This window comes from Pseudopodoces humilis, chromosome 2 (genome assembly GCF_049639895.1).
Source record: "Pseudopodoces humilis isolate 2021_Gansu_Grassland_sample_001 chromosome 2, ASM4963989v1, whole genome shotgun sequence".
Taxonomy (NCBI): Eukaryota; Metazoa; Chordata; class Aves; order Passeriformes; family Paridae; genus Pseudopodoces; species Pseudopodoces humilis.
The window spans coordinates 94,962,310-94,976,774 of NC_142201.1; the positions used below are offsets into that span (position 1 = coordinate 94,962,310).

Here is a 14,465-nt window from a genome sequence, read left to right on the forward strand (position 1 = left end):
TTAAAACTAAATTTGTAGCGGTACCAAAAGATGACGCTTGTTAACTGATGACATGATTGGAAACAGCTCTTATTCAGATGAGACTTAGAATCTCACTTGGCTATTGAACAACCTTTCAAAATAAGGTATTTAGAAAAGAAATATTTTTCCTGGACTGTTCAGTTTGATGTTCACAGTAATACATATGTACATGTGGTATATATATATAGAATATAGTTCTTGAATGAATAGGGTCTCTGCTTGAAACCTTTTTGGCCATATAAAATGGACAAGGAAGGGGGGGTGGAAATTACTGAACCATTCTTTAAGCTATTTGTCTAAGACTAAAATTTTATCAGTTCAGAGGTTAGATCAGAGAGGAGGAAAGACCAGGAGCTGCTCTCATAGATACGTAGTCTCTCCTCACCTGACTATATTCTTTCCTCCTGTTACTTTCCTCCTTAGAAATTTTTATTGAAATAGAACACCCCATGGTAAAGCTGAGATATCACCACCCTTCACTATAATTGTGCATCCCTGAATCTACCATGGTTACTGCAAAAATCACTAGTATTGGAGGCACTTCTACTCTTAACATGTAAATATCTTAGACTGAGACTCTGTAGCTCGATTTTCAAAAGTACTTGAGAAATTGAATAAATGTATTTAGAATAATAAAATTTCCGCAAAGAAGAGAACTTCTTGAATGTAAGCACAAATATATTTTTATTAAAATTAACTGAATTTCTCACATTTTTAGATGGCTACTAAACCCATCCAACTGCTTTCCATGGAAGTTGATCCAATTCTTGGGCATTCACTTTGGTATAATTTATGAACAAATTCTCAGCTGAACAATGATAAAAATTCCTGTCTACTTATTATGCATGCCTCGTGACCACAAAACTCAGTGACAACAGAAATATAACTGAGGCAGTGCCACAGTAACACTTCTAAAGTTACAAATTGTAAATTACCAGGTTTAGTTTGTGGTACTTCTGGCCCAACAGATGTTTTGGATTTGGAAGGAATGAGCAGTGTTTCTTTTGGAGCTGAAAGAAAAGGAAAAAGATTATTATTGTATTCTTCAGGAGTCATGATCCAATACCATATTAACCCACAGAAAATGCATGCCTCAAATGCCTGAAAAAAAGACAATAACAATTCCATGGCTTTCTGGAACCTGAAACAAAATGACTAGCCAAAACACAGAAAAGTCCCACCAGTGTGCTGTAGGATCAGTTGAGTTACTGGCTAAAATTGTTGCTCTAAAAGAAAAACTAGGCCACTGATTTTGGTTGGAGATCTGTCAAATACAGACTTCTGACCAGACGTAAGCTGTAGGCTATTTTTGCTTTAGTTGAAAAAATAGAAACGAGAATCCTCTGTGCTAAGATACACGCATCTGGCAGCAGAATGAAATATACTGGAATGGTGTTACATAAATACCACATTGGAGCATGTTCTCTAGAAATTTCTCCACTGAAAAATTAGAAATACCTGCATCTTAAAGTGAAGGAAACTTATTTACCCATTGTTGCCCTTGAATGACCAGTGGTAGTAGAAGATTTTGTAATAATTGGTTGTGGAGTTGTCGGATATATTGCTGTTAAGGAGAAAATGTGAAAAATCTTAGAATATTTATCTGTAATCTAAACAAAGCAGCATTTGATAAAACCTGCAAAATGTCCCAAACTAAGGAGCAGCAGAATATCTTGAAAATCAACTACCAACCGATATGATTATCTATTAACTTCTGGTATACATTTATACCAAGAAATGGGAAGCCACACAGCCCTCCATAACTATTTTTAAAGTTACTTTCATTTCAGTACAGCAGACAATGTCTGTTGCTAACTGCACAAGCACATTGTAAAGGAGTTCTGTTGCATTTCAAGAGAAGATTAAAAAAAAAGTGCTCACAGAGGAGCACCCAAGATTACCAGAAGTAATCACAGAGAACTTAGTCCACCTAGCCACTGAAATTTGTCAATACCCACATTACTACATTTAAGTCACCATTTGCTATGTGTAATAGACAGAGGAAAACCATTACATATATTATGTATTACTATTATTTGTAGTGTAGTTTTGGCTTATTTTGGATTGATTATCTGAAATGTAATCCATTTGTTTCACCACAAAACTGGCTACAAATAGTCCCATTAAGAAGCACAAAACCTGAAACTTGGGGAAAGAATGATTAAACACAAAATTGAAAGAATGACTCCATTACCAGGTTTAGTGTATGGCACTCTTGGTCTTTCAGTTGTTTTTCGTTTGGTGTGAATGAATGGTTTTTCAGTTGGAGCTGGAATAAAAACAAACAGCACCCAGAACAATAATTGAAAAAATGCACTGCTTTTCACAACACACAAGGAACATAAGTATGATCTGATCTGGAATAAGGCAAATTATGTAAGAACAAAGTTGAAAGTTGAAATTCCTGCAAAGAAGGCAAAACAAGTTAAATGGCCACTTACACAAGAAGACTTCTAAAGAAATAGATATTAATTTGTAGCTTTGCATCAAGCAGTCTAGAATATAATCATTAACATCATTATACTGTAATAAGAGAAAAATAGACAGTGATAAGCTGTGTCTTCTTCCTCTGCCACACATGAGTATCTGGGGAGAGGATTTCTTTTTCAGTAGAACATTTATGTCAAACTTGATTTCTAAATTAAATTCTTTTGTTCTTATGTGGGAACGGCTTAATATTGTTATCTTCATACTATTCAGATAAAAAAAAATTAATCCTGTAAGTAAAAGTAGGAATCATTTACTGGAAAAGTTATCCTTAGCACTTCTGAGTCTGTGGTCTACACCAATGTGAGAGGTCCAAAATGACCTGCCTTAGCCTGTGCAGTGTTCATCCCCCTTGCTCTGAAGAGCCATTTTCTGCATGTCAATGTTACTCAGGTAGCTCAGGTGTTTACAATAGAGCACATACTTCATAAAACTAGATGAACAGATGAATATTAACCTAAGTATCATTGCACACAGGAAATATATATTGAAATAGAGACATGTTTAAAAGCAGTTTTAATTTCCTCTTCCTCAAAACAAAAAAAAAGACATAGTTTGAAGATTATAAAATGCCTGTTAATATTTCATTCTCAGAAAATATACACCATTTCATTCTCAGAAAATCATAGTCAATGTCTGTCTCGGAAACTGGGGACAGAAAACTGAACAAAGATTCGTCAAGCAATGCTCCTGTTCCTGGATACTGCTTGGATTCAGTGACCCTTACTTGGTCAACATCTGACAATTAAGTTAAGAAGGAGGAACACTCAGCTAAGGTTTCTTACATTTTAGCAAGTTTTCCCAACATAGATAACTAGAAGTAAGCAGAGAGGATGGCTTTAAGAAGTAGAGTTGGATTTAGACAGTCACATAACTGGTCTGGAGACTTTATGCTGTTGACACATCAGAATTTTTTTCTGTAAAATTAAACCTTGAGTAGTGAAGAAGAAGAGTATTTTAGAATGAAATTATCCACAATTCACATGAAGAATAGAGGATGAACTCAGTTAGTTAGAGCATGGTGCTAATCCAAGGGTTGTGATGGGCCAGTTTACTTCGGAGTTGGACTCAATGATCCATGTGGGTCCCTTCCAACTTAGAGAATTCTGTGATTCTTTGAAGAATCACTATCTGCTCTTTAAATAAAGTCCTCTTTTACTGGAAAATAGATAACATCTGGAGGAATTGCATCATCCTGACTGGAAAGACTAGAAGATGAGGAAAAGAACCTTTGAACGTGAATGAGCTCATCCATTATAACCCTTATCAAGACCAAAGAACAAGTATCTACAAGTAGAACAAAATTTCATTATTAGCTTGTAATAAAATATAATGAGCTCTCCCTAAGATGACATTCTCTAAAAAAAAGTGGAAAACAGAATAATTATTTATGAAATAACAGTTACCAAATGGTGCCTTTTTTCTGTCAGGAATATGAGGAATCATAGTAGCATCTCGTTCATCAAAGGTTGGAAGAATCTCTGTTGGAAAAAATGTCAATAAATTAACTGCATAATGAAAGGAATTTCCCTTTCCTCCTTTTCTTAAAAAACCTTTCAGTACTATACTGTGCTGTGTATGTGTGTGTATACTGTACAGGGAAGGGATGTTTTAAAACAGCAATGGGCATTCGCCCTCAGAAATTTATGGTAGGAAACAACAGTAACAAGCCTTCATTGAAATCACTTATTATATTACATAGGTCAGTTGGATTTATGACGGAGAGTCACCTAAAAATGTAATTGAAGTAAATCCCCACTCTAATCTGGGTGAAAATGTGTGTATAAAGGAAAAGCAATGCAACAGCGTTAGGAGGTTGCTTTCACAAGAGCTTCAAAAACATGGTGCAAACTATTGAAGTGTGTTGCTCAGATACAAGCTGCAAATAACTTTTTATCCTTGATCAAAACATATAGGTCAATACTATTTCTTCTGTTAATATCTGCATAAGATACAAAATCTCTTGAACTCTGAAGTTTCCATCAGATTCAGTTGCATCCCTGCAGAGGTTTCTTAACCAAGAACAATAACCAGGCAACAGCAGATGCACTAATGGCTATTCCCCCCCACTGCCACCCCAAAAACAATTGTTGAACTATCCACTACAACTTCACAAAAGACCAGATAATTTACCAGGCTTCCTGTATGGAGCATCCGGGATGGGAGTTGCTCTAGGTTTAAAAGGAATATGCTGTGGTTCTTTACGAGCTGTAAGAAAAGATCTGTTTTAAGGATTTATACTTTGACAAAATTAGGTTTGTTGAACAGGCACTGCATGTCTCATGCTTGCAAAGAAAAACAATCCCTGCATGACAGCCTGAAAAACTGAGTGTCAGATACATACAGGAATTCAAGGCAAAACAAAATCCTCAGTGAAAACACAGGTGGAAAATTAATCAGGTAAGCAAAATCTGGAGTCAAGCAACAAAACCTGAAGGAACACAGGCTAAAAACTACACGGTTTCTGTTTGTGTTTCAGAACCCATAACTGCAATACCCATGGTGTGCTGGTCTCCTACAAGTGTCAAAGGGATTACAATGTGTGTGACAGGGAAAGAAATTTTCTGTGAAGACAACAAACCAGCTAGGAATCTTTCAACACCTGCAACAGAGTAGAATGTAGTTCAATTAATAGAAAAGATAACAAATCAAAACCACAAACCAATTATGTGAAGAACAAGCAAATGATATGTAAGCATTGGCCCAAGGAGTTTTGAAAAAATAATAGTGACTAGCTCAAGGTAACTCATTTTTGTGCTGCTGTCTTTTGTTGTTCAACTGTTAATGCACTAACTGCCAAAACTTCATAAAAACAGTAAGATATACAGAGTTAGTGGTGAATATAAGTTAGTGGTAAAAACACTCCCTTTTACATGACTGGTTTGTTTTCAATTTGTAACATATTCTTTTTTTTCCCCCCTTTAAAAGATATTATTGCTTTGTAAAATTATTGAATATACACTCACTCAAAATAATATGTTCAGTGGATACTCTCAGAACTGTTAGAAGTCACAGAGGTTTGGCAATTCATTAGTATGTAAATCCCTATAAGGTTTATTTTCAAGGGTGAAATTCCATTACCAGGTCACACAAACCTATGAGCAGTTTCACTTACAGATATTTAGAGTCCTACATGAAGGCCCTCAAATGAGTTTTTCTATAAGCACCTTTTTACAGGCACAAAAGAGATGCAATTTCGTCCAACTTCTCATGATGTTTTTATGTTGTCTACCCTCCTGTACAGATTATTCATCAGCGATAGAAGTTGTGTCACTGAAAATCAGAGGCAACTACTAAAACTCAGACATTAAAAAGAGAAATCAGCTCTGTTTTCCTTTAAACGCCTATTAATGATCATCAGAGAATGTGTGTGTAATATGAAGGGATATTAAAAAACAAAATTAATTAATAATTAATCACTGAGGAAGGACAACCCAAATGAACCCCTGGATATTCAAACACAACCAAACAGCAATGTATATACCAGGTTTTGTGTGTGGTACATCCGGACTTGGCGATGCCCTGGGCCTGGAAGGGACTCGTCGACTTTCTTTTGGACCTGTGGAAATGAGCAAAGTTTTGAATTTGTTACTGAGCATGATTGACCTGTGAAGATGTGCAAATTTTTGAAGACGTTGTTGTGGGTGATGATTCAACATATGTCTTTCGATTTTTCTGATGAATCAGAAAATTTATTTTCTGCTAAGAAATTTTTTAATGGATTATTTCTGTCATTGGAAAATAATCCCAAACAGATCTCCTGTTAGTGCAATCAATACAATGCCAGTGCAGAGACTAAAGGCAAAATGACTTTTACAGTGTGGTGTCAGATGAACTCTCCAATCCTAACAGCAATAACAAACAGAGCTTTCTGCAGAGTAAACTGCTGTAGCTCTAACACTTCCTAATAGTGCTTATTAAGGGTTTCACATTCAAAAAACCTGCTGCATTTAAATCAACTCTGTATTTAAAAAAAAACAAACAAAAAAACCTCAGCAAAGCAGTCAAAGCAGAGCAAATGTGGAAATTTACCACTAATTTTCAAGTGGACAAAGCTATTTCCAAAGTTTTGGGAACAGGAAGGTATTGTAATTTTAGACTTTTAAAGAAGCAACTCAAAATTACAAATATTTCAGTCACACTCTAAGGAAATCAAGATGCAGATTTTCCTTTGTGCAGGGGCTCAAGATGAATGTTAACCCACACATCTCCATCATGTGGCTGTATGTATAAATATCCAGCTGATTATCTTGTTCCATGACAGCTGTATAGCAAAATTTGATTATGGCAGTGAAGCACAGCCTATTCAATAAGTATCTCTATATCTTCAGAGAAATCATGAATTCTGAAAATGTTCAAAGTGATAAAATCTTCATGCACTGAAGGGGAAAATATTGATAAACTTACTTGCTCTAGTTGGAGGAACACGTGGACTGGGTGATGTTTTAGGTTTGGAAGGCCTGTGATATATATCTTTAGAGGCTGAAATAAAGAAATTGTGTTAAACATTATTAAATTAATAAGTAGCTTGAAATACAAATACACTGCTCTGTAATGGATGTTGTCCTGGAATGATTCATAATATCAAATTCAAGTGACAAAAATGCCTTTGTCAAATGGATCTGCCTCAAGGCATATGATCCAGGATCAATGAAGTGATTGTGTTCTGACAGTGAAATTGAGGTTTGAGTGGAACAGAATTATTATTCAGTCCTTTATGAAGGACTGAATTTCATTTCATAAAACTGGAGGGGAATGGAAGCAGAGAAAGAAAGCTTTCAGGAGGGAGGTCTGCCCACTCAAACCTCTTGACCACCTGCAGTGGTGCTACCTCCACATCTCAGGAAGACTGAGAACATGTAATTGGGATTTTGTTCTGATCTGCCCTCTGCTTCTTACCATTAAAGCTTGAAGGAAATTTTCCTATCTTATGTGCATAACAACTTGAAAGGAACAAGGATTCTCTTTGATTATTTCATAGAAAATAAGAGACTGAGAACCTCAACTGTTAAATTATTAAGGAGCTTGCAGAGAAAGATGACAAATTTATTCAGGTCTGCTTTTAATGATTTGTGCTGAAGAAGAAAGATAATGTGACCATTCAAACAAGACACCATCATTACCTATTGTTGCCTTTGATTTCTCAGTTCTAAACCTAATTGTTTCCAGAACTGCATTAACGTAATAAACAACAAAACCAGACTATTACCAAGAACAATCAAAATTTTACAATCACAATCTCCACAATAACCATACCATCCCTGCTAGGGCTGATGACAGATAGTCACCCCTCCCTGAAACTCAACATAGAAGTATTATGTTCCTCAGAATTTCCTCCAATTCAAGGTAACATCTCTAATACAGAACAGATCCCAAATATAAATCCAAAGCTTTTGTAAAAGCCACAAAAAGACTGTGGGTGGGTTTTTTTGGGTTTTTTTTGTTTGTTTTTTTTACCTTCAGCTTTGTACACTTTCCTGACTTATTTAAAGGTTTTGTTTCAGGCAATAGGTGCAGATTTACTGGGGAGAAAAGGAACCTGAGTTGTTGTCTCTCTGCCCACCTCTTCACCAACACCATCTAATACTTTATATACCTTGGATACCCATACTAGGTCTGACTGGGATGGAGGTTATTTTCTTCATGGCAGCCCCTGTGGTAGTCTGTTTTGGATTCATGAGCAAGGATGTGTTGATAAAATACCAATGTTTTAGTTATTTCTGAAGATGGATTGTTAGAACATCCAAGAGTTCTTTGTTTTTCACTCTGCCCCAGGCAAGAGGGCTGGGCAGGATGCTCAGAGAGGTCACAGCCAGGACAGCAGAACCACCCTGGCTAAAGGGATACTCTACCTCACATAAAGTCATACTTGGCAACAAAACTTTCCAAAGCCTCCTCTGCTCCTAGACTGGCATTGGTTTGCCTGTGGGATGTGGTGTGCGGTTGCTTTGTACCACTTGCTTTTTTCCCTCCTCTTTCTATCCTTCCTTATTAAACTGTCTTTATCTTGAACTATGATTTTTTTTCCCTATTTTTTTTTTCCTTTCTTCTGCTCTTCTGATTGTCTCCCCCAGAACACTGTGGGGTAGAATGAGTGAGAGGTCAGTGTGTGCTTAGCTTCTGGCCAGGTCAACACACTACGGTACCTCACGTCATGCAAGTGTGAGTTGCATAATTTACTTTCTCCCCCCTTAATTCTCCTAAGGTTGTACATGGGTATAACAACCCATGTAGACACAATTATAGGAAGTATTACACATATTTGAATCTCTGAACATCACAAGGGCTCTGGCAAAGTGAACCAACAAGTATGAAAGAAAGACTGTGCCTGAAAAAACAGAAGCAAGCACACAATTTGAGGAATACAGAGCAGAATCCTTCCTCTTTGCAACGACACCCCTTGTTTACACCTTCACTTTCCCAGAACACAAGCAAGTTCACACAGAAAAGACTTATTTTCACTGAGAATTGTACAGAAAGCATCTGTTGCTGCAGTGAATTACAATGTAATAAAGAATTGAATATATTTTCAACTAACCAGGCTGCTTATAAATTTTTCATGTCAGCGAATTTTGCCCCTCAAGGAATGTTCAAAAATATATTCCCAAGAAATACATGTAAATCTGAAGCTGCAGTGATCACAGTAGAATCCATGAGACACATGTGTCAGCATGAAAAGGTAAAGAAACAATGAACTTACCAGGTTTCATTCGTGGCACCTCTGGGCTTGGTGATGTTCTAGGTTTGGAAGGAACACGCTGTGGCTCCCTAGGAACTGGAATTTAAAAAAAAAAAAAAATAAAAAAAGCAGCAACTACAGCAACTATTAGAATTTTTTGAGAACTGATACTAACTGAAAGCATTACATTTAAGAAGAACACATGCCTTTGGGACCCTTCAGAATCACAAAAACTTGAGTGATGAAGAAGTATGAATGCTTGGTACATAACAAACCCCAGTATTGATGGAAAACCTATGTAACAGGACAATATAAAACAAGGCCAGTATGGTTGGACAGTATAAAAGGTGAAGCAGCACATGATAGAAAGGGAGTATAGAGACAAGCAGGCAAAGGTAGGTTGTGGTGCTTCCATCCACTTTGCAGAACACAGTTGTGTGAGAAAAAAACAGGAAAAGATGATCATGAATTGTTAGTGAAAAATCACCAAACCCCCCCTTACAGGATGAACTTTAATAGTAAAAAAATTATGGTAGTGGAGTGCAAATAAGAAGTGCTTGTGATGCACTGTGAAAAAATGTGAAAAAAGATGTGAAAAAAGCTAAATGTGACGGTTCCCAAGTGATTGACACTGTAGGTAAAGCTGTTACCTATTGTTGGTTTTAGTTGATCAGTTCTAAGTGTTATAGATTCCAGGACTGTATCAGAAACAAAAGAGAAAAGATGTTTTGAAAGTTGAAAATTTACAATTAGAGCTACTTTCTGAATCATATAATTTGTATACTGCCTCATACAAAAAAAACTGGATTAAAAGAAGCATCTGTGAAAGCAGTATCATTTTCAACATAGTGTGAGCTTTTTTCTCCCATAGACTTCAATGAAATATCCAAATATTATCATTCTGTCATTCAGAAGATGTCTTTTTAGGGACCCCAATCTTTTCCCTTGGTGATGTGTTTCAAATGCACTCCATGTACACAAGTGGAATCTGACAGTACTTGTTTGTGTACTGAGCACCATTATTAAAGAACATTAGATATTGTGTTGCATAATGCATATAAAGTCATATAATCCAGCTCTAGACTGGAATGGATCTAAAATAAAACTGGGTGGTTTAGAGACATAGGGATGTGAAATTGATGTGTCAATTCTTCTGTATGGATTACAGTTAAAAAAAATAAGTGTCTTTGGATCTTTTAAGACAATTACAAGATAAGTGGATGATGCTGTAGAAAATATTCTATATATTACAGATTCTTGAAGAAACAGTAAACTGTTGGGGCTTTTGTTTTTGTTTGTTTGTTTTAAACATATGTTGATACAAGCTCATAACTTTTGTGTAACAAAACTGTAAATTATTTCTACCATTTCTGAGAAGGCCAGACTACCATAACATTAAAAAATGGCCACAAAGGTAAAAACTGAGTGTATGAGAAGTTGCATTTTAAGGTGTAATTGGGAAACAATGTTTTATAATCAGATGCCATGGTTAAAAAATTATGAGACGACAAGAATTATGACTGTTCGCTACATGAGGAAATCACATCTAATAGATAACATAAGATTTCAAAATTATTGGTCTATGTCTACACTTTAAAGGTCTTAATAAAGTGTTTATCCTTAGATTTTTCACATTTACCAAAGGATAACATATGGTGATATTTGAGACTCTTGAAATTTTCTGTTGATATTACCAACTGGAGAACATAGGACAGTACGTAATTTTTTCTGCCTACCATTGAATTCAACTGCTCCCACATTTAATGACATAAAAATCAAGTATTTTGAAATACAATTTAAAGGATCATTAATGACAATATTTATACTCAAGTACTAAGTGTGCATGTATAAATGGGAAATTTACTACCTCTTTCATAAAATAATAATGACATGAAATTAATTGTGGCTTAGAACGGAAACAGATTTATTCTAAAAATGCAAAGCGATGTTGGAAAGAAGTATACCCCCAAGGAGCCTCAGTACACACTTTATCTGCTTGCTATTTGCTTTAGTTAGCAAGGTTAATCTGAGTGTAACACCACTATTCTCATCCTGTTGTCCTGAAGTAGCAGAGGTTTATTGTTTTGCTCAGTGAAAAATACTTAGTAAATATCACTACTCATGAAAACTACAATTAAATCGCTGAACATCACAGAACCCCATTCTGTTTTAACTGGCTCAGATAACTAAATAGCTGTTCATAAATACATTTCAATCCAAAATAAAGTGTACTAGAAACAATCACAAAGAAGTTTACCATCTTTGGCTTGTGGGATGTGAGGTTTGGGTGAAGCTTTGGGTTTAGAAGGAACACGTTGAGTCTCCTTTGGAGCTGGAAGAGAAAATGTGGGCAATAAGTTGGTAAAATTGCACAGCAATTAGCATCTGATACCAGCTGAACACACAAGCACAGAAACCTCAGAACCACAGTACACCTGCAACTGAGAAGAAGTAGGCAAGTCAGGTAATACTCTCCATGTGTTTACAACAATTTAAGCAAGAAAGTGGAATTTTAGTAATTTTTGAAGCTCAGTTTCTGTTTGTTTTTAAAATAAAATCTGGAGCAGATGCAAACAAGCATAATTATGAGAAAGGTGATTCAGGGCTGGTAGCATAATTTCTTTTTTTATAAAGGAGATATTCCAACTGCAAAGAGAGCAATACACCCAACTGTTTTGAATGCCAGGCAAGATAATTACCTAGAAGAAAAATGAGGTTAAATGAAACAATCCTGAGGCATAAGGATTCACTAACTTCAGTAGTGCTTGCTGTGATGTAAATAAAGCAAACACAACAGCTTGCCAAGGAATACTTTTACCTATGGGTGACCTTGGTGGTTCAATTCGAAGTGTAATAGGTTCCAAGACTGCAACAGAAACAGTGTGACGAAGTGAGTAAGGAGCACACTCCAAAAACTTAAAATTACTCCAGTTGTAAGTATAAAAGTTGATACCAACACAACACCACAGTAATGTGGATCTTCAAGCTGACTTTTAAACTGTGGTCAATTAAAATTCTCAATAATATAGGTGAAATAAGAAATAAGTAATTGCACAAACTTGATGGCAATAGAAGCAAAAAAATGTGGATATAAACCAGTAAATCCAAGAACAAGCAAGAGAAGAGATCACAGAGCTTAACTCAGAGACAGCAAGGGACTCTTGATATACAGACTGTCAGGAGTCACCAAACTGAACTCTGTACTAGAAAGTAGCATGATGACCATGACAAAATAGTTGAAATTTTCCTCTAAAGTGAGCAGTTAAGCAGAGGACTAAAAGGCTGCCATTGGTAGAGCTGTATTTATTATCTGAAAAAACTTAGTTTGATAAAGCCTATAGTTAGTTTTTTCTCATATCCACTTACAATTTGGATCACAAAACCATTATATCATGCCCTTTTCCTGGCCACAAACTATACCAAATGGGTCAAAAAAATATGAGGTTGCAGAATCTATGAAAATTTCTTGGCAAAAAAAGAAAATATATTAAAATAATGCATAAATTCTTGCCTCTCAAGGCAGTAACAAGTAAAGTAGTGTATAGCACACAGATACCCACACCTAAAGATTGAACCTGTTCTATAATCCACATTCACTTCTCTCCCAAACTCTCTTATGCATCTACCCATTTTAAAAATGGGCTTCACAGTAAGTAACACTATAAAACTTTGATTGCAATTGAGGGGGTTAATACTAAAGTATTTATTAGATGTCTATTAACATTCACAGTACAATATTCTGTAGTATTAATATTGCTGCAAATGAAGAAAAATCCCCAAAACAGCCAGTATTAACTTCTACTGACAGTGGCCAGATAATCCATAGAAATCTCAAACTAGTCAGTAATTTTTCAAATGTTCTCACTACATATGCAGAAAGTAAAGAAAATAAAAACTACCTAGAGGAAAAAAAAGTTGAAGTTTTTATTTTCTTTACTTTCTGCACTAATGGCAAGCTTCAAAGTACATAATTTAAAAATAAGTACCTTATCAGATTTAGCTTGAGGTGTTTTGATCTTAGCAGATCCTTTGGGCTTCAGATGTGAGGAATATGTATTTTGGACACTGGGAAAAGTTTGTTTTGTGAAAACCAGCATTTAAGCTGAAAGTAAATCACATTCACATTCAGTAATGAGGAAATGAAGTCTAGGAAATGACCCTCAGTCCATATCAATGAATAATCACAGAAAAAAAATTGTACTATGTGTTTAATGCATGAAGTATCGTTGGATATGAACCAAACAAGCAATGATTATCCATTTGATGGATAACCAAAGAGCTGGATGTTCCTCTGCAGCAAAATTAACTTCTCATAGTTTAGTTAAAATCCAAAGAAAAGAGACTTAACCTGCAATGCAGCATTGACCTTGACAAATCAATGTCATTAGAGGAGTTTTGAGAGTATTTCATTGCGTAGAACTTGTAGTTGAAAACTATGAGTTTAAGTGATTTGTTGCTAATTGACCAAACCAAACTCATTCTATTTTATCAAATCATTTAAGAGCTGTCCTTGTCCTGTGAAGTATCTTATATGTCAGCTTCATCCGGGTTTTAAAGAGCAAATAGACTGCTGAAAACATCTTGAAGCCTTCTCAGAATACAACTGGCACAGTAAATGCAAACAGTGATTCAAATTCTCCTTTGAATTAGATATAACATTTCAGGGCTCACTGCAAAGGAGAGACCTTTGTTCTTAGTATGCATAAAAAAATGTATCTATTAAACACATCACTTATTATGTCCTCCCATACTAAAAATAAGGTCATGTATTACTTTATATAAACTGCACTCCTCATTAAAAATAAAATTACTTTTCTTAAAAATTGAACACAAGTTTAGATGTATTATTTGACATAATGCAGTATTTTAGATTATTTCTATGTTCCATAAAATCTTTATTATTGCAATATTTCTTATTCTTTCTTTTTCTAATGTAAGTGAAACTTTTAAGCAGATACCTTTGAAGTTTTCTATTTTTTAGAAGACATTTCCATGTTAGAAACATGGAGAAATAATAAAGCCCCAAGACTGTACTTCCCTTTGCTGGGTTTGGACCACACATGAATAAGCAAGAAGCCTCCAGGAAATGGGGTTTTCTACTGCACGTATTTTCAGAGCAATGAAAAGAAGAATGACTAAGGATGACTCATAATCATTACCCTCTGCAGTCTTTGGACATTCATATGTGTAGGGACTCCTAGTAGTGACTGACACTGGAATGGCTGCTGCTGGAATAAAGAGAATTTTCTTAAAAGAAATACATGTGCATCTGTACCTA

The 14,465-nt window shown here is 35.5% G+C and overlaps 1 protein-coding gene across 16 annotated transcripts in view; it reads right to left on the bottom strand.

Moving 5' to 3' along the window:
• ABI3BP (ABI family member 3 binding protein) overlaps nucleotides 1-14,465 on the bottom strand; it is a 138,409-nt gene that overhangs the window by 38,358 nt on the left and 85,586 nt on the right. For 11 of the 16 annotated variants that reach the window (XM_088052319.1, XM_088052315.1, XM_088052324.1 and 8 more), the window contains 11 exons: nucleotides 12,006-12,053; nucleotides 11,445-11,519; nucleotides 9,838-9,885; nucleotides 9,209-9,283; nucleotides 6,916-6,990; nucleotides 5,993-6,067; nucleotides 4,642-4,716; nucleotides 3,915-3,989; nucleotides 2,216-2,290; nucleotides 1,511-1,585; nucleotides 957-1,031 (listed from right to left, as the gene is read on the bottom strand). In XM_088052319.1, coding sequence (XP_087908445.1) covers nucleotides 957-1,031; nucleotides 1,511-1,585; nucleotides 2,216-2,290; nucleotides 3,915-3,989; nucleotides 4,642-4,716; nucleotides 5,993-6,067; nucleotides 6,916-6,990; nucleotides 9,209-9,283; nucleotides 9,838-9,885; nucleotides 11,445-11,519; nucleotides 12,006-12,053 — 771 coding nt within the window. The remainder of the gene's footprint in view (nucleotides 1-956; nucleotides 1,032-1,510; nucleotides 1,586-2,215; nucleotides 2,291-3,914; nucleotides 3,990-4,641; nucleotides 4,717-5,992; nucleotides 6,068-6,915; nucleotides 6,991-9,208; nucleotides 9,284-9,837; nucleotides 9,886-11,444; nucleotides 11,520-12,005; nucleotides 12,054-14,465) is intronic. The other 5 variants (XM_088052317.1, XM_088052311.1, XM_088052321.1 and 2 more) reach the window with 3 other exon arrangements.